This window comes from Photinus pyralis, unplaced genomic scaffold, assembly GCF_008802855.1.
Source record: "Photinus pyralis isolate 1611_PpyrPB1 unplaced genomic scaffold, Ppyr1.3 Ppyr1.4_LG7, whole genome shotgun sequence".
NCBI lineage: Eukaryota > Metazoa > Arthropoda > Insecta > Coleoptera > Lampyridae > Photinus > Photinus pyralis.
Genome location: NW_022170738.1, coordinates 10464509 through 10488205, shown reverse-complemented (window position 1 = coordinate 10488205; position 23697 = coordinate 10464509). Strand labels below are relative to the sequence as shown.

Here is a 23697-nt window from a genome sequence, read left to right as displayed (position 1 = left end):
GGGCTTTAATGTTAATATGAAGGACACTGATAGATATTGCAAAAAAGACCATTCCAAGCATCTACAGTCAATCTTACGTTAATAAATTGAAAGACTGAGCTACATGAAGGTTACCTAAAATAACCTACATTTTATTCGTTATTTGCACTATTCACTCCCCCCTCTTATAACCGCTAAAGACACATAATAAAGTACACCATGCATAAAAGTAAAAATCCTACCTTGGTGCCCTTCAGGAATCTGTAACAAACAGGAAAATTTCGTAAAAAATATGATAAAAATGTCACATTAATTAAAATATTTTATGTTTAATCTCAAAATACATAGGGACTAGTTGAACATAGACAGGGTCTTTCTGATTAACATGATAACATTTAAGGGGGCTTCTTCTTTTGGGTCCATTTTAAGAAAAAAAAATTTCCATGAACGTATGTCTTAACTTTTGAAATACAGGGTGTTAAAGTTTTAAGAAAAAAATGCGAAAACTTACCCTTTGGGCTTGTTAATTCAGTCTCTCCTAGGAAGATCCATAACAAATGTAGAGAGGTGTTGAAGACTGCTCCCCGACCTTCTTGTATCCATTGCCATGAACTGAAAATTGAAATATAATCAAATAAAATCAAGTGTTGATTAAATGTGTATACTGTAGAAGTCAAAATATTGATATTTTTTTTAAATAAACTTGCGTGCGTACGTATAGTCTCCTTGCAAGCGGTTGCGAATATTATCGCCACTATAGCGAATTTTCTTACCATCTATTTTACGGTAGAATTAAAATATATAATTTTACCCTTTTTTGGGAGTACCCTGTATACATTCAAACAACTCATAGTAAGTCATTCTCTTCTACGCCACTGATCGCAGCTGGTAATTTATTGATTTTGTTATCGATTTTTGACAACATGCGCGCAGTTTAAATTGTTAATCAAGTAAGTACCACAGCTTGATAGTAAGTAAGCTGTGTAAGTACTTACTGTAGTTTGGGTGATGATGGTAGCGCAAAAATTACAGACAAGGCCGAAAGAATTGAGAGAAAAATCGAAAGGATTGTGATACAAAAGTGTCGTGAGAGTCTCCAGCAAATTTCCCACGACATATACAGTACCTGATGGGTATCACTACCAAAAAAACAAACCACAGCCTGCCAGCTTAGTACCTACCCCCCAAGGAATTTTTTGTCAATGTCCTACAATTTAATTAACAGGTGAAGTAAAGTAAATGTGCTTTTGGAGTATCAACTCTTATCATCAGATAAATTGAATTTTCGAATGGAATCGTAGCACATTCTACGACAAAGCTGTGATCGTTTCAACGTGTTAAACGGTGATGAGAATCATCCCTTTCATCTACAACAGGTAATTATGTAGGTCAATAACGAGGTCAACAATAAACATCTACCTCTCGATCTACGTCATATCCCAAAAGTGCACGACTTGGTTGATTTGATTAAGCGTAACCTGATTATAAATCCATAGAAAGTTGTGCATAGATCGATCGGCCACCCGCAAGCATCTCGGTAAGCTGCTCGGCAAATCCCCGTGTACAAAGCAAGCTGTTCACACGCATCTGAGCACAACTCAGAACAAGCTCACAACCAAACATGGCAGATGTAGATGTTATTGCAGCTGTTCTCTTCGGTTTGACATACCTACTTTTATTGGAAAAAACAACAACGACGAATTGAAAAGAGACGATGAAGAGCTCGGAGAAGGTGGTGGACGATAAAAATTTATAGAAATCGCACCAAGCCTGTCAACGCATGTAAACAGGTACACGAGCGCAAACAGATTCATCCTTTGAACTGTGTCGAAAAACCGACACTAGTCCGGATCGGTGACGAGCACAGGCAAGCAGAGGCGAGCAACCCATTTACATGCTCGTGCCCGTTGAATGTCGCTTTGAACGGAAGCGTGTAAACGTAGCATAATGACTGTTTGTACTGACAAATTTAAGTAGGTCTTAAAATCCATGGCAACGATTATTGCGACGATGGTTTTAAGTAAATTTGTCACTACAAAATGGCCATGAAAGATTTAAAAACTTACCCCAAGTCAATGTATCCATGGAATGTTAGGCGTCCTGAACGAAAAAGAGGCCACGCAATGGAAAAATGCGACTTCAGTTTCTACTTCCACTAAATTTGTTTAAATAACAAGTTATACACAGCTCCGAAGCGAACGATGTGCTTTTCCGAGGTCGGTTTATAACTTTTAAGAGTTGATTTTTAATATATCGCAAACAATTCGTAATTTGAAAAACCGAATGCAAGGAACATCGAAACAACACGCAATCGCGAGTTCAAATTCAAAGGGGACGCCATCTTGATTCAAATCTTTAAACGGTTAAAAACACCGATTTATTTAACGATCGACCGAAACTAGCGACGTGCCACAATTTTCCGCGTGCTTAATTTTACTTTTGCGGGATTTATTTTATTACAACCGTTCATAATTTCAAAGAAAACGTAGAAAAACTAGGTAGGTACGCGTGTACACCGCGCAAGCGACTGCAACGAACTACCAGGTCACGTGATGATAAGACATATGACGTCATGGCACGTGACCGATTTCAAAACGCGTTCACAGTGGTCTGGCTTATTATTTCGCTTAATTTAGGAAAATTTTATTGAATAGAACTCGTTCCAATAGCCGTGATTTTTTCGAGTCCTAGCGCCGAAAATTGCCAACTCGAAATACATGCCTCGTATAAAAACAAGTTTTGAACATAAGAGAGACCGACCTATTCGAGTGCCTTTTGGAAATATGATGGTGTATCTTTAGGGAATATCAGTTCTTCTTTACAGGCCAGAACATATTTTATCAATTCATACCAAGTCACACTTAGGGTACGGTCCAAAATTTACTCCAGTTACTGTTTTTACCGAAAGTAATTTTGAGGCGGTTATAAAATTGCTGACATTTACTGCGAATGCTTCTTTAAAATCTTGCAACAATCAATACGCATGCATGAGATTTACTGCAAAATGCTCATGTTGCTTCTACCAATTTGGTGGTAACAGCTGAGTAAAGGTTGTAATAAACATAAACAATGCGATTGACACTGTGAATCAGAATATAAATGCACTACATTTTTTAAATAATGCTGCATCCTGACTAAGGGAACTTTCCTTCTACGCAAATTTGTTACTGCAATAAACTCCTGCTTTCTAATATATTTTGGATAACGTTATGCAGAACAATAAATTCATTAATGGCCCCCATTTCCGAATAACAGTAAACAAAATTTCACACCTCAATAGTATAATCATTCATGGGCTGTTTATAAAGTAAACAAACAAATGCGAGGTTAGAATTTGCTCATGATCCTGATGTTGAGCTAAAGATTGGTTAAAAATAAAATTTTACTGTAAGCATTTGTAGTAAAATATAATTTTAAACCGAGTTACTTCAATTGCAATGCTCCAAATGCACGTAAATTGTAGAGTAGAGTAAATTTTCGACCGTACCCTTAATCTGATTCTTGAGTTTACTTTGAAAACAATCACCTGTTGAAATGCAAGTGATAAGGAAATCAAGAGAGATTGTGGAAGAAGTGCCGCAATGGCTGAACGAATTGGGATGCGAATCCTGGTACCCGATAAGGGCCCTCCCTGTGCCTGTCGCATTTTGTAAAATGTTTACAACGAGAGTGCCTTTTTACTTGGTTTGCTTATGACTAGCTATCCTTGTTCGTAAAGATGGCAGGTGTCAGAGAAGAGATGTCAACAACGAGGGTATTTACAGTGAAGATCGGTTCCCAATCCTTGGCAGCAAGCCAAATGGAAGTGGTAAAGTTGGTAAGGTTCGTTTTAATTTGAAATTTACGATTTGAAATTGGAATTGTGTAGGTGGCCTTGCTACGGGTAAAGGTTTCGTCAAACTGATGCAGTGGAACTGTTTGTACAGCTAAGAAACGTAGGTCTAGCGCACAGAATGAAGTTTAACGAAGTAACGCAGAATTGACACTCTTCCCGGAAGTACCAGGATATACAATTAAATCGTCATAATCGTAGTATGAATGTTCTGCAAGTCAGTGATCATTTCTCGGCATTAAATGTTGAATTGAACGCAGCTAACATAACCTACTTCAACGGGTTAATATGAAGGGTAGCAAAATAACAAGAGCCCTATCGTGCCTGATAAATAAATCGGAAACTAAATATACCGCAGCAAGTTGTTTTATTATAAACCGTCGATACAAGTCGCAAGCAGGTGCTTACGTTCACCAGACGAAGCGCTACCCAAAGACAGCTAAATACTCTAGCAAGGTTTTTCTCACGAGTTGCTGTGTCGAGGTGTAAATACCACCGTAAGTCGACTCACAGTGATGTGTAGACCTCGACAGTGCTATCAAACACCCGTCTTTAGGTAGCGCTAATGAAGCACTTCGTCTGGTGAACGTAAGCATTATCGTAACCGTTACCACGAACCTTTTAAAGGTCTACAAACTTACCCCACATCAACATATCAATGAAATCTTAGGCGTCTTGATTCCAAACACGAAAAAGATACACAAAACGTTAAGTTTTAAACCCAAACAAACGAATTTAAAATAGAACGCCATCTTCTTGTTCTCCCGATAACATTTAACACGACATCGAAAAGACCGATTTGCGAACACTTCCCCGCCGGTTTTTGTTACTTTAAGCGTTGAATTTAACAACAAAATCAAAATTTACTTGCTCGCGTCCCGAGATCCTACACGCAAACGCCGATTTAAATTCGTACGAAAAGGAGAAGGGACGCTATAACTTTTTGTAGCTTGATATTACGTTTAAACACCGATTTACGTATGATGAACCGAAACGAACTATGTGCCAGAATTGTTCCCGTCTTTTATTTGACTTTTTTTAAGTTTATTTTAATATCGCACTTCGTAAATTAGCAGCCAACCGAAAAAATACAACACGCTTGGAACGACAGCAACGACATGTTGGTCACGTGACGAAGATAGTGATCATGACGTCACAGCTGCAAGACTCGCTCCGATTCGCCCGTTTCAAAAAATGGTCCATTCAAATGCATCCGGTTTTCTGTTTACTAGTTATTCTCGGAATTCTAAAACGATGGCAAATTTACTTCCCAAGATCTAAAAACTGTTGTTATGCAAAACTTTTTCACACAGAAATGGCGAAAGTAACTTCTCTGCTTGGTATACATACATCCATCATATACGTAGGCGAATGTCCGTGTCATTTAATCCAAAACGTAAACAAAGCAATTTCATGGAACCAAAATACGACCCAAACAAACGAAAGTTGTCCTAAATCGTGAAATGTGGAACTTTCCCATATTCCCGTGACACCCGGGCGTAAGGAACCCCCCACCCCCCCGAAACAAATTCAGTACATCAATCGTTAGATTTTTGTGCACTTTTGTGACTCCCGGTACTGCGTTCTTGTTTAAAAATATTGAGCCCTAAGGGCACCCATGACAATTTATTATAAAAGACCATCAAACCTTCCTTTCCCTACCCGTACCCCCACAGACTTGCGGTGTTATGGTTCGTGGTCCTTGAAATGAAAATTCAGCGTTCCTTTCCCTACACCTAGCATAACATTTTCGTACACTAGTGATGAGAAGATTCGTTGCTCTCGTTTGGGATAAAATTATTAATAAATAAATCTACGATCTCCCCAATATTTGAATGAGGAGGAATGGGAAGATCGTGGATTTATTACTTAATAATAATCATAAGATGTTCGTGCGCTGTGACTCCCAGTCCTACGTTCTTGAGGCTCTCCCTCAAAACGTGCTGCGTTAAAAAGTTGAATTTCCCTTTTGTAATGCGAGTATTTTGTGGAGAAAAGGTCAGGGGAAAGCGACGTAAGTTCTGGAAAAAGCAGTCATGGTGCTTCCAATAACTTAGAGCGAAAAGCTCGGTATCGTTGGTCCCGACCACAACAACTTTCCTCAGTTTTTAGCGATACCTGACTAGCTGTCTGTCAACCTCCTAGTGGTGCCCCCTCTGGTAACGATCTCAACGCTCCTAACGGAACTCTGATGAGATTGCCGAATGACAGTATGGCGAACCAAATCCAAGTCAGGGTGGAAGAGCTGACGCCGAGAGGACTGCCTGGCCAAGGGGGAACTTGGTCATTGGACAGTGAATTCTGGGAACCGGGCGCATCCCTCTCTCCCCGAAGACTCCTAATTCTTGGGTAACGAAAGTCTCAGGGGAGACAAGTGAAGTAAACCATGCTGTGGAGGGTCCACCCCACAAGTACATCTTTGTGGAGCCCTTTGTAAGCAGTTCAAAAAACAGGTATAGGTAATAATAAGTAGTGTAATTTCAGCACGATAATTATTATGTCAGTGGCATTTGCAATGACGCAGGGGTAAAACGTAGGAATCTGGATCCTTTTCTTGAAAGCAATGGAAAAAAGTTATAGAGAAGACAGTATATCCATTATTTGGGAACAGGCATAGAAAAGAGTGAATCCTAAAAATGTGTTTACTTAAACTGTGTTATTTTAAGTCGCAAAAGGGACACCACATCAAAAGGTGCCAGATCAATTTCAGACTTTGCAATTTTGTTATACGAATTTTAATGAATACAGCATTGGTACCATTGAAAACGATTTTCAGGTCAGTTTAATTGTAGCTCACATGATTCTTTTTGTTTTCTTTCTTGCAATTTTTTCCCCACGTCCACGCTACGCAGTCGTGTACCACAGGACAAGTTTTAGTACCCGATACAGACAAAGGAGTTGTGCGAAATTGCTTCCCTCATCACAGCATCCTGCATTTCATGTCAGGACAAATTAGGTGGAGTCGTGGAATACCTTTTCAAAAGTTCTTTCATCCATCCCAATGTAGTTAAATCGAGATTCCCATTGCAATTAAATTCAAAATTTCTAAAACTATAAATTCCAGGGCTTCTAGATTTTTTTCTCTAGGTACATGTTACTTATAAGCACCTTATCTGTATCTAGATACCTACACTGAAACAAATGTATCTTAAATTTAAAACTTCGATTCTTTAATGGCCATATGCACCCACCAATTTAAGCTGAGTTTAACTTAAAATCTATGACAGTCATGAATTTTAAGTCACACTTCAGCTTACATTTCTCAATGCAAACGGCTATAAGTTGCCATTTGTTGGTAACTAATTACCAGATAAAACTTGTTTAAATCATGCAGATCCCTTTCAAATTATGAATCATCTGACCCTTCTGCACAAGGTTAAAGTTGCAAGAATTATTTCTACATAAATCGATATGAAAATTGACCAGTTTTTAGATTTTTGTCAGTTCTGGGTATGTAATATAAAAGTAAACAAAGTAATTTGATTACAGCCTTTGGGCTGGGAATTTATTTTTTAAAATCACTCGAGTGGAGACACCACACTATAAAGAAAGATGTTTGTGCTTATACTAAACTTAAATTAATTAACAACTTTTCATTAAAATCACTTTACAGCTCTTCTTTAAGCAACGTGTATCTATTTTTAGAGGGTGCTAGCTTTTTGAAACTACTTTCAAGTGGTACGGCGGGCTTGGTTACTTTTTCAGTGGACTCCGGATCGGGTCCGTTGTGGTACTCTCTGTGTAATTTGCCTGAATACAAGTCTGCGATAAACTGCTTTAATTTTCCAGGAGTTTCTATGTCTTGGTAGTTTGGAAATAGGTACATATGTTTAAAACTATCGATGGCAATTAAGGGTAAATCGCTTTCTCCTTTTCCAAGGTGATGTAGTGGATGTGCGAATTTGATTCCATCTGCCGTTAGATAATTGATCGATGCTAGAATAAAATCGTACGTTGAGTGCGTGTATACAAATTTTTAATTAGTAACTACTTACATTTTTCGTTCAATAACTGGGTTTGCACGATCTCATTGAAACGTTTAATACTGTCTTTGTCATTTGGATGGTGAAATAATATGAGAAATGGTAATCCTTCCTCGGTTAACTCCTCCGCATTCTCAAAAGTTATTTCACGAACTAATGGAAGACACCTTTCAGAACACCATGCGTATAATTCACTAAAGTTCGTCATCTGTCCCATGTATGTTTCGTCCAAATCATTTGTTCTCTCGACATCGGGCCGATATACAATTATAGGTTGCTGCGGAGGATGCATTTGTTGCGATACCTCTCCAAATCCGACGTGAAATTGGCAGTCTTCTTTAAGGTTGGTTGCTACTTTCCGAAATGTATCGTACTCGACTCTTTCTTTTACATCAAAATATCCGATGATTATTCGTTTATTTTTGTCCAAATTAACCAAGTCCGTCAGACTTTTAAACTCAATTATGGGATCTTCTAATTGAGTTTTCATGTAAGTTACAAAAGCATCCGTGGATCTTTGGCCTCGGTATTCTCGTTTTGCGACTTGCCCATTTCTGACGATCTTCAATGTCGGATATTTAGTTATGTGAAATTGTGACGCTACGTCCGTCTCTTTATCGCAATCCACTTTTGCCAAAACTACCTTACCCGCTTGCGGAAATAACGATTTAATCTGATCGGCCGTCTCATCAAACGTAGGCATTAGAATGTTACTAAACCTACACCATTCTGCATAAAAGTTGATGAACACTAACTCGTTACTCGCTAAAACATAATAAGACGTTACGCTAATACGTACGGTACACATATTTAGTATGCAATTAACCTAAAGTTGATGCCAGAGTTTGCTGAGTTATTTGCACTGCTCCGCTATCAGTTGGATTGTAAATAACATGGGAGACCTAAAAAGTAGGTTTTCAAGTAACGTATGTAATAATTATTTAGATAGATAGATAGATCTACGTACCCATAAAGGATACAATATTTATACTAGACCGATTTAATTAAACTTTGCAAATGAGTACGTGGATCATAATGAATGGAGTTTTCATAACTTACCCAAATGTATAGTAAAAATATGTACCTAACGTTAACGGCTACTCTAAAACTATCCATACCTATCAATAAATTATAATTAACTATTTACAATAATAATTTGCGTGAATCTGTTCCGGTTCAACGCAACTCGATATCCATCAGTCATTTAATCACAAGTTGTTGGCTGACGGCTGTCATTTTATAAGAACCAGCAAATTTTTCGACGAAAAACGTTACATCGAATTCGTATACCTACATATACCTACCCGCGTGACATCTGTATTCATTTTCATTAATTTATTGTACAGACGAAAAAGATTAGATTAGAACGGTATTTTATTTCTTACTGCTGACAGGCCCCTTTATTGCTTTTGCTTTTTTAATTAGTCAACGAACAACTTTGAATAATAGGTATATTTATGGCCAAAAAACCAATTTCAACAAAAAATTCAAAGGGCTGTAACTTTTGATGATTATGGATTCTACAGGCCACATTCTATAAGAAAATATTTTTTTCCGGGCAAAAAAGGCAGTTATTTACCTTCCTTTTTTTACCAAAAATCGACTGCACCAAAGTTTCTCGGGAAAAAACTTTTTCTTATTAATTTGGGTGCGTAGAATCCAAAACGATTCGTACTTTTTCGATTAGACGTCTCCATCAAAAGTTATGGGCAAAAAAAATTCCTGTTTTTAAAATTCTTATTTTCGTCATTTCGTGAAAGGCAGGACGCAGGTACCTCACCTCAGTAGCAGTACTAAGTACCTGATACCTATTTGTTATTTTGGGCATCAATGTAGCGAATTGCCGATCGATGCCGAATAGCCAAATCATTGACTGCCAACACTGATCACTCACTACTGAATAGTGAATACTACAGAATATTTAGCTTTAGTGACTTTAGACTTTAACCAAAACCAAAATTGCTCTCTATATACGGTATACCTATATATTATTGCCTTTATTTTAAAGTGGACGGAGCGGATAGCGGAGTATTACCTAAATACCTAATAGCTATGATGATAACTCAATTCTTCTGGGGGAGGGGGGAATATATCCCCTTCATCCCCCCCCGTAATACGCCACTGAGTCCCACTGATTCGTAGGTACTCTAAAAGTATTTCTGGGTTACCTCGTTTTGTCCCTCTTACATATTTCCAGGTCTCTATTATTTACGGCTTTTCCCAGATCCATCCCTCAGCACTCTCTTGTTTTGGTTAATTTCCATTGTCGTTAGCCTTCTCAGTTGGGTCATTTTCAATTTTTATTCTAGGGCCTCTTAATTTGTTTTTATTCTCTAGCATTTCCATCTTATCTTTCCATGTACCCCGTTTTACTATGTTGTCTTCTCGTTCCCTTCCTACTTCCTTTAATGAGGATTTTATTTTTAATTTCCATTCGATAAAATTTCCTACTTCTAGTATAATAAAAAAAGATACAGTGACAAAAAGAGAATTCTGACATTATGAGAAAGCAAAGAGGATGGAAGAATAAGTGTTGAAACAAAGGTATCTATCAAGAAGTAAAACAAAATCAGATAGCCAATAAAATGCTAGTGGCCACATAAGGAATGGGGGACGAAAAGTAAATCCTAAATGAGCGGAAAATCTACTTTCAAGAGGTTCTAAATGGAAAAGGAAAAGAACACAGAGGCGAAAACTTAGAAACAACAGACCCACGCAGGTTCCATACCAGTTTTTTCTATTTCTTCACATAGGAATCACTGAAACATAAAAACCGGCGCATGATTATGGTATTTTTTAAAAAAAAAACGAAACAATCTATAAAACATTACTGTATATTTACTTCCTTTTCTCTTAACAGTAGTGTTATTTAATTAAAAATACAAATATATTTCATTTTAGTTAAAAAACTTCATGTAGAATTTACAAGATAAGTAGTTATGAAGATGGAATATGTACAACATCGTTCTTTACAAAGAATATGAAATGCGAAAAGAGCCATCTATCGGGCAGCTACGTAAGGCGATGTTTATGCCCTTTGAATTATGATTAATTGATTTACTCTCACATCCAAATACATATACTACTCTCGCCGGGAAAGATTGCCGGTCACAGCACACCTTGTGTCGATCTACAATCTATGTTTTTCTTAAGATGAGAGCGACTTCCGAAATAGAATCGTGCCAATGTTGAACGAAAAGTCTTTTTGTTCAACATTGACACGACACTATCCCGGAAGTCGCTCACATCTTTAGAAAAATATAGATTGTAGATCGGGATCAAGTGTTCTGTGACCGGCAATCTTTCCTGGCGAGAGGTTTAAGTAAAAATATGTCACAGGTATCTGTTTAAGAAATACATAATACTATGCGATCAAAAATGAGTTGCTGTCGAGTCGCCTTTGGAATTTTTCATTACACGGGAAATCGTACTTAGCTTGAACTTCCAAAGGCGACTCGACAGCAACTCATTTTTGATCGCCCGTTAAATTTACTACAGTGAACAAAAAATAGCTCCGATGGATTGTGTATAGGTATTGCCTACTTATATAAAGATGTAGAATAAACGGAAATGCACCTGCAGATTGTTATAAACGAATAACAGGGTAGGTAGGTACTTGCACTAATTTTGGAAGTTGTAAAATTTTAATTTTGGTATCTGATGATTAACTAGGTGTGGCAGGTTATTTTTGGTGAGTCACTAACGTAAGGTTTTTACGAACGTGCTTGCATCCAGTCATCCTAAACCTGATAGGTACTGAAGACATCTTTTTTTACACATAAAATACTTACAATGTAATACTTATTGCAATTACAAGCAATTAGTGCAAGTACAATTATTAGTATACTCTAATCTTAATACAATTGGGTTTACCTATAGCGCTGTTTAAATACTTTTATTTAAAATTTTAAACAATGCTAGTTACAAAAATGGAACCTGCATTTGATAAAAATGCGTACAAATGCTTAAACCACATATTGTTGTATAAAACTTTAACATTCCGTCATCCATTACTTATCTAAACATCACTTTGATTGTTTTAATCGTATATTTACATTCAGGAAAATGAAAATTACAGGCACTACTTTTACAGATCATTATGATCACAGTGATATGCCTCGGTACTTAGGCCGATTGTGCAAAATTGATTGAATTGTACTTAACTGAACTTAAGTTAAACCAACATGGCACAATCGTACTTTATAAGGAAAGCAAAAAATCGCTGTTCGCCTACAACTACCGAATAAATTACCTTCCAGATAATCCGACTCAAATTGATCTAAAATACCAAACGGCAAGCTGTGCAAATTAGAAAAGAATGAATAGCGCACCACATTTAAAAAAAAGGAAGTGGTGTCTGAAGTCGTAGGGTGTAGTTAAACTGGAAATATTTCAGATGAATAAACCTTATATATACGACTTCTTAGAAACTTATTTGTATCTCATATATAAAAAATTATCTCTGCTCATCGTTGGACAACATGTATATCAATTGCATATATCATATTTAAATTCGAACTCCCATCCATCAGGTTTACCGCAATTGACCCTAAGTGACTTTTATCCATGGACGTGAGAAAACCCCATAATTTTGTTAACCGGAACAGGTTTAGTGCCATTTTCCCCCCTCCATGAATAAGATTCTATTTTAGTATGTAATTAAAATGTTGATTGTCAGTTCACAAACCCGCCCATCTGTGGAAAATTTAAAGAACTTTAGATTCTAGTGATAAAAAAAGTAATTTACTAGCTTACCATGAAAAACCAACTAAAAATAATACTGGGCGCCGGGGGAAGAGGGACGATGGTACTGTTAACGGGAAAAGATGGCATTATTGTGGGGATACTAAAAATAATTCGCCTTTGTGCATACAGGGTGATTCCTATAGTACCTGCCACCGTTTGGGAGCGTGTAGGTGGTGCGTAGGGGAGTATTTTGATATAGGACATTTGGGGTCGGAAATCTAAAATAAGGGTGCCAGAGCCAAATTTACCTTCTGGAATTTCGCGCCTGTAGGTAGGCAACCCAACCGGCCGGCGGTGCACACGGAGCGATCTCAGGCGGCGATGTGTGGCTGACACTTGTCAGAATTTTGTTTAATTTAAACCCACGAAATCCCGTCTGCAACGACGCGTATCAAGTGAATAAACACTATGGCACGTTTTACTAACACGGAATACGCGGACATGCACTTCATGTACGGATTGGCAAATAGTAACGCACGAGCTGCACGACGAGCGTACGCTGAGCGGTATCCAAACCGTCAGTTACCCTGCAGACAGGTCTTTCAAGAAGTTCACTTCCGACTGTGCGAGACAGGGTAATTGCAGGTAAGCTGACGGAGGCTTAACTTTACACACAGATTCGTGATGCACATCGATACTTGGGTCATTTAAGCACCCATTTCGAAAAGTTTGTTTGTTTACACCGATCTCCTCCTATTTCGCAGCCCACTAGCGCCCGTGATCGCGATCGCCCGTTGGTAAATGCCTTACCATTTGCCAATCCGTACATGAAGTGCATGTCCGCGTATTCCGTGTTAGTAAAACGTGCCATAGAGTTTATTCACTTGATACGCGTCGTTGCAGACGGGATTTCGTGGGTTTAAACAAAATTCTGATCAAGTGTCAGCCACACATCGCCGCCTGAGATCGCTCCGTGTGCATCGCCGGCCGGTTGGGTTGCCTACCTACAGGCGCGAAATTCCAGAAGTTAAATTTGGCTCTGGCACCCTTATTTTAGATTTCCGACCCCAAGTGTCCTATATCAAAATACTCCCCTACGCACCACCTACACGCTCCCAAACGGTGGCAGGTACTATAGGAATCACCCTGTATATGCATGCAGTATGTATATGCAAATTTCATAGATACCTACTAGCATAATATACTATATTATGGTACTAGCCTACTACAATGCGATCAAAAATGAGTTGCTGTCGAGTTACCTTTGGAATTTTTGTTTACATGGGAAATCATACTTAAATTGAACTTCCAAATAAGGCGACTAGACAGCAACTCATTTTTGATCGCCCGTTATTATATTTCAACTTGAAGGTTTTTTTCCTTAACGTGTTTGTTTTGAAGTATGTATGTATGTTGATAATTATACTTCTTATTTATTTTATATTTAAGTTCTCATAATTTATAGATACCTATATTTTCTATTTTTATTGAAAAGCCAGCGTAGGTACTTGTTAATAAGTACACGTTACAAGGTTCATTTTTGTTTACTACAAGATAGGGAAAAAATAAACAATACAAGTACCTATTCGAAAAAAATTATACATATTTAGAAGTATATTTTTCACTTTGTGATATGAATCAAACTGTAGGTATCCATTACAAAAATCTGTTTCTAAAGACGTAATCTTTGTTGTTCCCGCAGTTCTATTATTTTAAGATTTAAAGGTAATGATATGTCCAGATTTGTAATTTTTATCTTTACAAAAATCTACATACACTGATGTGTGAGAAAAAACAAAGAAATTTGTTCCGTACAACCATTCCTTCTTATATCCGATAAAAACGGTAAATTGTTTTACAAAGGATGGATTTTGAAACGGTCTTTACGCCATAACCAATTAAGCCCGCATAGCAGAGTATAGATATCTAATCTTATGTGTAAACAAAAGTTATCGGCATTAAAAATACTTGATTTGTTTATATTTTTCAAAGCAATTGCCTAGATCTGTAAGAAAAGGCAAAAATAAGCGAGATTTATTTTCTCTCACCAGCCTAAACCCGCCCTACAGTCTTCAAGTCGCACCATTTTATTGTTAAAATTCATAAACTGTTTATACATAATTAATCGATTTTTTAACATGATATGTTGGTATCGACAAATTATAAAGATCTTTAAAAATAAGTTCAGTTTTACAGAAATTATATGCGTGAATTCGGTCCTTCCGTCCGTTTGAGAATTTGAAATCTCAATATTGATATCACGAACAGTCTCTTTGTTACATTCCGAGACGGCCCATCCCCCAGATTAATTATCTAATTCACCGTTTGAAAAATAATGAACATATTCTTCTTACAATATACCTACCTACTATATATAATAATAATGCAACATTTACCTAATTAGAATTTTGTACCTATGATTAAACAAAAAGCTATACTCGGCGATAGATAATTGTTAGAATTTATTGAAATATTGACAATATTTTTTGATTTATTTACTTCGTTTACGAATTATTGTATTGCCGTAATTTTGAAACGTCGTCCACATTGGATTTTAATGGCGAATATGTATTGGTTGCATTCCAGAAAAAAGGGCAAGTTTTCTGAATTTTAACATTATTTATCACACCTACGCTTTTATCATCAGCCTTAGTACTTTTATCACCCGTACTTTCATTCCATACTTTCTTAAACATATCATTCGGAAACGTGTGACTTTTCTTAATGTTAGTTTTACATAGTAAAGCGTAACCTACCTTATCCGGATCTAAACCTAACATTACCAGTACTTTATATGGATTGTCAGTTATATACTGATACAGTAAAGTATCGGTATCGGTTTGGGTTGTCGCGTCGAAAAACGACGCGATATCTTGATGATGAGGCGACCTGCGTATTATCGGATCCTCCCAACAAAACATTTCAGGAGGATGGGATGAACTTCGTGCCAATGTTCCATTGGAATTGGTTTCGTTATGGGGAAATCTTGTAATATTTGGATTTGAGTGGGCGGGATAACATTTAAATGTTTCCGATGTCGGTGTTGTCATTTCTTGAAGTGCTTGAATAGCGTTCCGTACCTAAACATTAGGATATTCATGCGTTACTAGTTTTTAATGCAATCGTGTCATTAAATTAACTAAGCACTACAAATTTCTAGGAACGTTATCTTTGAATAATTTTATCATTGAACTAATGTCTTGGAGGCCGAAGCCCCATTGTGATTCGACATTTAGCAAAGTTATGAAATCTAACATACCCGTGTGGCCATTGTTACACAGAAAAGACCTAGCATGTTCAATGTTTCGTTTTTAAAATTTGCTTTTGCGCGATACCATCTTTCCATATATTCTGACATCGCACGGCATTCTAGATTTTCTAAGTTTTGTACATATTGAATCACGAATTTGTCCATTTTTTCGGTACACCACCCGTATGCATAGGTATCTATATAGTTATGTTGTTGTACAGCTAATCGATTGTTTTTTTCAAATATATTAAAACAACATAGGCCTTGCATTTGAAAAACAAAAGTTGCATCGATTTCCGGTTTAATAGGAAGTGAAACCGGAAGTTCCAATGTGCAATCGGATACTGGCACATATAAAATTATATTAGCCAAATGTCTCATATGCCGCCAAATAACAGAGATATTGAGGTGACCAAAAAACAAGGCGACAGGAAAGCCACATAGTAGCATAATTTCACATTTATTGGCAGCTTCACTTCTTATTCGCTACTACTCTAGTACTACTCTAACGATGTGTCTACACGGTGTCCATTTTTCGAGTGCCACGGGATCTCGCTTACCTGAAGAGATAGAGAGTTGGTTAAATGGGGGCAAAGTTGCGAATTTTCGTGCTGAATAATAATCTGAAAAGAAATTAAAAATATCTTTAGTAGTTTTGAAAATATCGCAAAAAAACGTTATTCAGACACTTTAATTTTTCGGGAAGAGTGCTTTGGAAAAACAAAACGTTCTTTTATCGTGAACAAAAGTATGACAGTTTGATCCATCTGTCTGGTTAGAGCGTTGACAGGGAACTAGTTGAGTTGAGATTTTCATCTGAATATAATTGAACCTTCGTTTTGCAAGAAAATTATAATTCAAATTAGAACAAAATACCTACATAAGAATAAATAATATTTTCCCAATAAAACTAGCACAAACGTAAATGACACTAATTGAAATAAGTCAACCTTTTGTTCACAACAAAAGAACGTTTTGTTTTTCCAAAGCACTCTTCGCAGAAAATTAAAATTGTAATTTTAGGAAAAATGTGTTACTGAACCACCATGTGTGATATATCGTTGTAAAGAGAAAAAAAGACGTAATCTCAAAATGTCAAAATCGAAAACGGCGCCCATAAGAAAAATTAAAGTTGCCACCTGTTTCTCCGTCATCTTAAAAGTTATTGAAAACGGGATGCCATATTCGAAATCTCCATTAAAAAGTGTCTTAATAATGTGTTAATTAGAAATGTTTAAAACGATTAGTTTACTATGAAAAAATTAAAAACGAAAATCAGAAATTTTCTTTTTTTTGCGATATTTTCAAAACTATTGAAGATATTTTAAATTTATTTTCAGATTATTATTCAACACGAAAATTCGCAACTTTGCCCTCATTTAACCAAATGTTTATCTCTTAAGATAAGCGAGATCCCCATAGTGGCACTCGAAAAATGGACACCTGTATACTCTAACGATGTGTCTATAATATAAAAAAAACTCCTTTTATTCACTCCTAAACTATTAAACGTGTATAGGTATTAGTTAAAGACGATCAAGTATGTTATACTTGAAGCATCTCGTGACGGATGAGATGAATTTTATCCCGTGCAAAATATACAGTAATACCGAGCGGTAAGAAGTAGTTCCTTCAACAATGGTTTCGTGCATACCTCAGCGCTTAAAGCAGCAACATCTTGGTGCAAGGATATCACTTGGTTATCTAATCTCTCCACACTACTGCGTGTATTTTCTACATCGCTTCGTAATTCGCAGTTAAGCCCCTCCAAAGAATCGGATGTGATGCTACTGTTATGATTAGAAACAACTACACTCCTTTGTCTTTCTACTCTTTCTCTTAAAAACGCAAGGTGATTTGTTGCAACGCCTCCCATTCGTGGACGGTTTTTTATTGTGTTTTCATGATATTCTTGCAACCTGTTATCACAAAAAGTAAGATCGATAGTTGACCGATTTACCTACTACCTCAAGTTTAATTTGCCATGGCGAGGACTACTGTTGATCATATGTAAAGGAGAACGATTTGGAGACAAGGGAGAGGTTTCACTATCTTCGTGCATATTTTCATCATCTTCACTTATGGATGGTAACGTTAACGATGGGACGCCGTTAACGTCCGACTCTTGCTAAAAAAAACCGAGAAAAATATAGACCGATTTTCTAAGGCACTTCTTACCTCGGCTTCGTATCCTTCTCTTACATTAAAGGTGAGATCATGTTGGATGTCATTAGCAAATTCCTGCTGATACTCAGGATACAAACGTAACACTTCAATAAGGCCAGGCGTGTGTACGCATTTTAAATCACAATAGGTAAGAGCGCGAACATCGCTGCTAGATTTTATTATACAATCACTAGGAACCGAAGCACCACCGACATTTGCTCCAGGATTATTTGTACAAAATTGTAACTGAATACTGATATCACTTCCCACCAGATCTCCTTTTCCTAAAGTTACTGCTTAGTTTAAATGACATCAAATCGCACTCACCTAAAATTGCAACGACCATGTTGTTTTGAACAACCTCCATCGATCCATTGCAAATATAGTATATATAGTTAAGTGCGTCTCCTCGATGTATTAAATATTCCCCCGGCGCGCAAAAGTTCGTTCTGATATGAAGCGAAAGAAGTTTTAAACAGCCCTGAGAAGCACCCTCAAATATCGGGAGTTGCAATATTTCCCTGTGGAGATGCATAGACACGTCGCCGCGTAGTTCTTCAGGAAATTCCCTTAACGTCTACAATCAAACGGTATTATAGTTACCTTTAGATATACCTACACTCTTTCGTACATCTTGTATATCAATTCCATGGTTTAAAGACCACATTGTTTGAAAGTAATCTTGAATGCGTTGCTTTAATTCCTTTGGAATTTGGTGCAATGTTAAAAAGTCCTTTAAATCCCTCCATTTCGTTTGGTACAGTGAACGTCGCGAATACATTCGTTGTATTATAGCCGTCACATTCCCAAAAACTACCGCATGCATGAGCGCTAAATATAAAAATGTTACCATTGAACGGTCCAATTTTTTGCTAGTACCTCCAATCAGCATCGTGCATATGCTGAAAATTTTTTCGTTCGTTGTATTCGCACTAACATTACCAAAACCGACGCTGGTTAAACTTGAACATGTGAAATAAAGAGCGGTAACATAGGAATCAGCGTGGGAGACGTTTTCCACCGAGATTTTTAGTTTTTCGGCCAAATTGTGGATCCAACCTAAAAAATATGTATTTAAACATTTAATCTTTCTAGTTAGAAGTATGGGATTTAAGGATTGGGGCCAGAGTTTTAACTCGAGAACGAAAAGAGACACCTATGTCAAATCTTCGCCAATCGATTTCTACGGGGACCCAGTCAACTCGCCAAGGGCGACTCGCCACCGGACCACTCGCCACCGACCGACTCGCCAACGGGACAACTGCCCAACGCGACAACTCGCCAACGGGACAACTCGCCAATGCGACAACTCGCCAACGGACGACTCGCCACTGCGACGACTCGCCACTGCCACAACTCGCCAACGAAATATTTTTCCCTGTTTAATATGTCATACAAATGCATCCCACAAATGCAATAGTCAATTTCCCTAATTTTGTAAACAAAGTTTATCGAAAAATTGTAGTCAATATTTGAATGAAGACTCAACCGACTATATCTGTTTCTATTACTGCCATTTGATATAACGATGTCTTCTGCAAATTATTATTTGAACAGAAAATTTGACAATCACATCGTTATTTGAACGACACATTAAACAGGGAAAATATTTCGTTGGCGAAATGTCGCAGTGGCGAGTCGTCCGTTGGCGAGTTGTCGCATTGGCGAGTTGTCGCATTGGCGAGTTGCCGCGTTGGCGAGTTGTCCCGTTGGCGAGTCAGTCGGTGGCGAGTCGCCCTTGGCGAGTTGACGCGTACCGATTTCCACGAGTTCAAGGATCAGTGCTATTGAACATAAACCGAAATCGAGTTGATAGGCAAAAAAATTCAATGAGTAAGGCTCACAATCGATCACTTATGAACAATATTTTTTGATGACGTTTGTGGCGACGCGCCGGTTGCACATCCGGCAGCAAACTAAAGCGTGATGCACCCTCATTGGTCAAAACGGCCAACCCATGCGAGCGAAGCGTTCCTGACCGCAAGTCTTTAAAAGCGGAGCTCCGAACTCTACAAAGGGCAAAGGCATTTCCTGTTTGGGTGGTGCTTCAAGAAACAACCAGCTCTCCGCCTGCAGAAGCTGTTCGCCCTACCGGCTTCGCGTCGGGCCATGCTCCACCAACCAGAAGCTACGCATCCGCGCTCACTCCGACGACAGCGCCGGCCGCGTGCACTTTGGGTACCATTTTATACATAATATATGTCGCCTGATAAAACGTTATTCCACCAAAAGTTGTTAATGAAAAACTATTTACAGAATAGAGGATGTACACTACTTAGGCTATGCGTTTGAAAAAAAAACACAGTCTTACCCAAATCCCAATTGTTGTCATTTCTTTCTTTCTCTTTGTCGGCGATAACATACCATAAGCACGCTAACCAATGTGCAACTAACGTAAATGACAACATCAATAAAGTTAAAATCATTGCACTATACTGCGAATACCTATCCATCTTTTGCAACAAGCGAGCTAATCGCAATAATCTTGTTAACTTTATCAAATGCGTATGCGACGGCCCGCTCTTCTGTAATAAAAAAAAGGCTAACGTAAATAAAGCGTAAACGATGTATACCTCTCCGCCGTAGAGTGCGTACAGGAGATCGAATGGAAGCGCCGCAAATAAATCAACGATGAACCAGGTTCGCAAGTAATTAAGGGAAATCGCCTTCCAGTTTGATACAACTTCGCCTTTACTACTTACAAAAGTTGTTCGAAAATTTAAAAGTATGTCTGCAAACACAATTTTAATTATTGTTACAGGCCGTGTGTGTATATAAGCATTTGATGGGTGAACTAGCATAGCAGTACTCGTATGTGTCATTATAAACGTGCAAAATTTGAAGAGCTTTTTGAGTTGAAATTAAGTACATTCGGAGCAAGTTGTGTTGTAATAAAATCTATTCTCCACATCAATCTCCTAAAACTTATTCACGTCATAATCGTTACGCACCTCTACTCTATTTATGAACAACTTCTCTTTTTTTTATTGATCCAAGCCCTGCCACAGATATTATAAAGTACTTATAGGAATCCTTTTTTGTTATAAGTCTAGTACTGACTACAGATATAAATAGCATCTTACCTAAGAAAAATAATCCTTCAACCACGACATCCATAATGACCGAAGGTCTTCCAGAATTAACGAAACTTGCGTTATAGGGCACGACGACGGCAACATAAAAAGTTGCCATTAAAATTAACCAATCCCAGCAGGTTTTAAACGTTCCATAATGCGATAAAATAAACCTACTTTTTTTCGCAGATGTCGTTTTATATTCGGGAAGTGGAGCGGCGGTCGAACTCAGGAGATTCTGAAGTACATATTGAGAAAAGTTATAGAATAAAATATTCAAGCCGTTTGTTTGGGCGAGTAAAGATAAAGAAAGGACTTACTTACGTTATTAAGCTTAAGTTTGGTTTTAATTTTGTCTTGCTTGTAATGACCAGATAACTGATACAGAACGGCTCGAGATCTTCTTCGTCCATAATTTGAAGGAGGTGCTTCCGGATCCAAATCCCCATTTGCGTCTGCAAGGAGGCAAGAGTCAGCACCACGGAATCGTGCTCCAAGTACAGCAGCTGCACATAATTTCATAACTCGCGCACCAATTTTATTTAAAAGTACTATATATAATAACAAAGCAAATTAAAACTTTAATAAACACTATAAGTAGAAAGTCTGAAACTGTCCTTCGCATGTGTCGATAAATTTGAAATAATAAAAATCGTTTCCGAACTGTTTTTTTTTTTGGAAACTTTGTAGTGATACCAAATTTGTAGAAGATTTGCATAAAATAAGAATAATAACTTTTGTGTACGTGATACAAGGAGTGAAAACGTGTGATACATATAACGGGCTATCAAAAAAAGATTGACGTCGAGTCGCCTTTGGAAGTTCAAGTCAAATATGATTTCCTAAGTAAACAAAAATTCCAAAGGTGACTCGACAGCTTTTATTATGTTTTTTCTGTGATTTTTGGTGTCTGTTTCACAATTGTTTTGATATATTTAGACGTCAGGGCCACGCGACTTACGCACGGTGGGATGCGGCGCGGTTTTTTCGCTCACTTGAGTGAAGCTCGGCGCGGCGTATGAAACGAATGTGAGCGAAAAAGGCGATTCGCCGCGCCGCGTTTGTAAGTGCGCGTGGGCCTTAATACGTACTCAGAGCAAGTCATGCAATTTCTGTAGCACTGGAGATAATAATGTTGCAGTTTTAAATGAACACTGCAGGGAAGAATGCATGAAAAACACAAACAATAGCAGTATTAATCTGTCTTATAGATATCGACACCCATATACTGAATCTTTAACATTTTTAGTTGTATAACATCATTTAGATCGATTTATAGTGTAGGGAATAATAGTATCCAGAGTTTCCCTTAGGTAGGTACCATAAATATTAATAAAATTATTAAACATTGTACTTTGTATAACAATAACATATTCATATTGTTGCATCTTTAGTGTTTTGTGAATATAATTGGCGCTGATAATCAAATGAGATATAGATGTAAAGTTAAACATTAATGTAGAAAATAATGGAATCTACTATGAAAAAATAAGCTAATGGACTACATCGTACCGCTATCGTAAAGTTCGCTCTCGGATAATTCTGCCATTTTTGTATGAGTGATGTCTTTATGGGATGCCAAATATAACACCACTTCTCTCTTCTCATTTTTGATGGGGACAACGTCAAGCAAACACCAGAATGGAGTACCTACATCAAAAATTTATGCTTTAATTCTAGATAGGGATGGCGCATTGACAACAATCAAAGGTGAGTTTCTCAAAAAACCTTGGGACGTCTTTCGACTCATTTTATCCAATAACAATATACAAAACAGAAAAATGTTCTCTTCGCGAAGAGTTTTCACTATATAAAATATATGGCCCGCTCGAGCCCAAAATTGGCATGTCCGAATGATGTTTTCTCTGATTTATTTTCAATGCGCCAATCTGTATTGTAAGCACTTATTGACTATTGTAATGAGTAGCAATGGCCTGCGGCATCTGAAAAAGCATGAATTGACAGAAGGTTAAAATAATAGGTACCTAACTAAAAATATACGCTCCCGCCTTGGGCCCTAAGTACCTAAAAGTCCTTTCAATGTATGAAATATATTGTTGCAGTAAGCGCATACGCAAATTAAACGTTACTAAATATGAAATACCTACCCACTTACCATTTCGTTTATAAAATATAACTTCCAATTTTAGTTCATTTTTTGATTCTAAAGCTAGGTCTATTTGGGACTTGTGCTCTTCTTTTGTCTCCGGTCCGTGTAAAAACTTGCACGCGCATCCTTTTTGCATAATCTGAGCCCTCGTAAATCCAGTAAGTTCGCAAAATCCATCGGAACAATACACAATCGGATATAGTGTCGGTACTTGCGCATTACCAAGAACAAAGTTGCTATCTGAAGAGAGAAAAAAATTATAATAGCCTACCTAGATGTATTTGTTTCTAGGTATGAGAAATGGTAAACATCCACAACAAAAACAATAAAATAGTCCTAAAAAGGGCAACTTTCTGTCTTGTGTTTTAGAGTTTGTAGACAAAGGGGAACAGATCGTTGTAAATAATATTAAGTAAGTATTCAAATTATCTATGCTGATAATTCAAGGATGGCATAAATGGACAGCGTATTCTTTTATCAAAAGAGAAAAAAGAAGGAGAAAATGAAATGGTTATAAAATATGTAGTGCAACATATGTATATGTCAAACACAGGGTCAAAAATTGTTATTGATGGCAAAGCAATAAATCAAGGCTTGTATGCCAACCAATCCATTTC

The 23697-nt window shown here is 37.3% G+C and overlaps 2 protein-coding genes across 9 annotated transcripts in view; both read right to left on the bottom strand.

The window, feature by feature from the left end:
- Positions 1-7286: 7286 nt before the first annotated feature.
- LOC116176914 (endoplasmic reticulum resident protein 44) lies at positions 7287-9042 on the bottom strand. The gene is made up of 4 exons (XM_031495752.1): positions 8854-9042; positions 8621-8696; positions 7807-8559; positions 7287-7747 (listed from the first exon to the last, which is right to left on the bottom strand). The coding sequence occupies exons 1-4, from the start codon at positions 8908-8910 to the stop codon at positions 7419-7421; spliced, it is 1215 nt and encodes a 404-aa protein (XP_031351612.1). The 5' UTR covers positions 8911-9042; the 3' UTR covers positions 7287-7418.
- A 4975-nt stretch (positions 9043-14017) lies between these two features.
- LOC116175421 (potassium voltage-gated channel subfamily H member 8) overlaps positions 14018-23697 on the bottom strand; it is a 25841-nt gene continuing 16161 nt past the window's right edge. For 6 of the 8 annotated variants that reach the window (XM_031493534.1, XM_031493531.1, XM_031493535.1 and 3 more), the window contains 13 exons: positions 23087-23320; positions 22483-22620; positions 21295-21476; positions 20980-21208; positions 20470-20627; positions 20208-20421; positions 18776-18955; positions 18528-18727; positions 18224-18473; positions 17909-18180; positions 17698-17858; positions 17385-17649; positions 14018-15560 (listed from right to left, as the gene is read on the bottom strand). In XM_031493534.1, coding sequence (XP_031349394.1) covers positions 14985-15560; positions 17385-17649; positions 17698-17858; positions 17909-18180; positions 18224-18473; positions 18528-18727; positions 18776-18955; positions 20208-20421; positions 20470-20627; positions 20980-21208; positions 21295-21476; positions 22483-22620; positions 23087-23320 — 3059 coding nt within the window. In that variant the 3' untranslated portion in view covers positions 14018-14984. Of the gene's footprint in view, positions 15561-17384; positions 17650-17697; positions 17859-17908; positions 18181-18223; positions 18474-18527; positions 18728-18775; positions 18956-20207; positions 20422-20469; positions 20628-20979; positions 21209-21294; positions 21477-22482; positions 22621-23078; positions 23321-23697 lie in introns of those variants that run through there. The other 2 variants (XM_031493533.1, XM_031493539.1) reach the window with 2 other exon arrangements.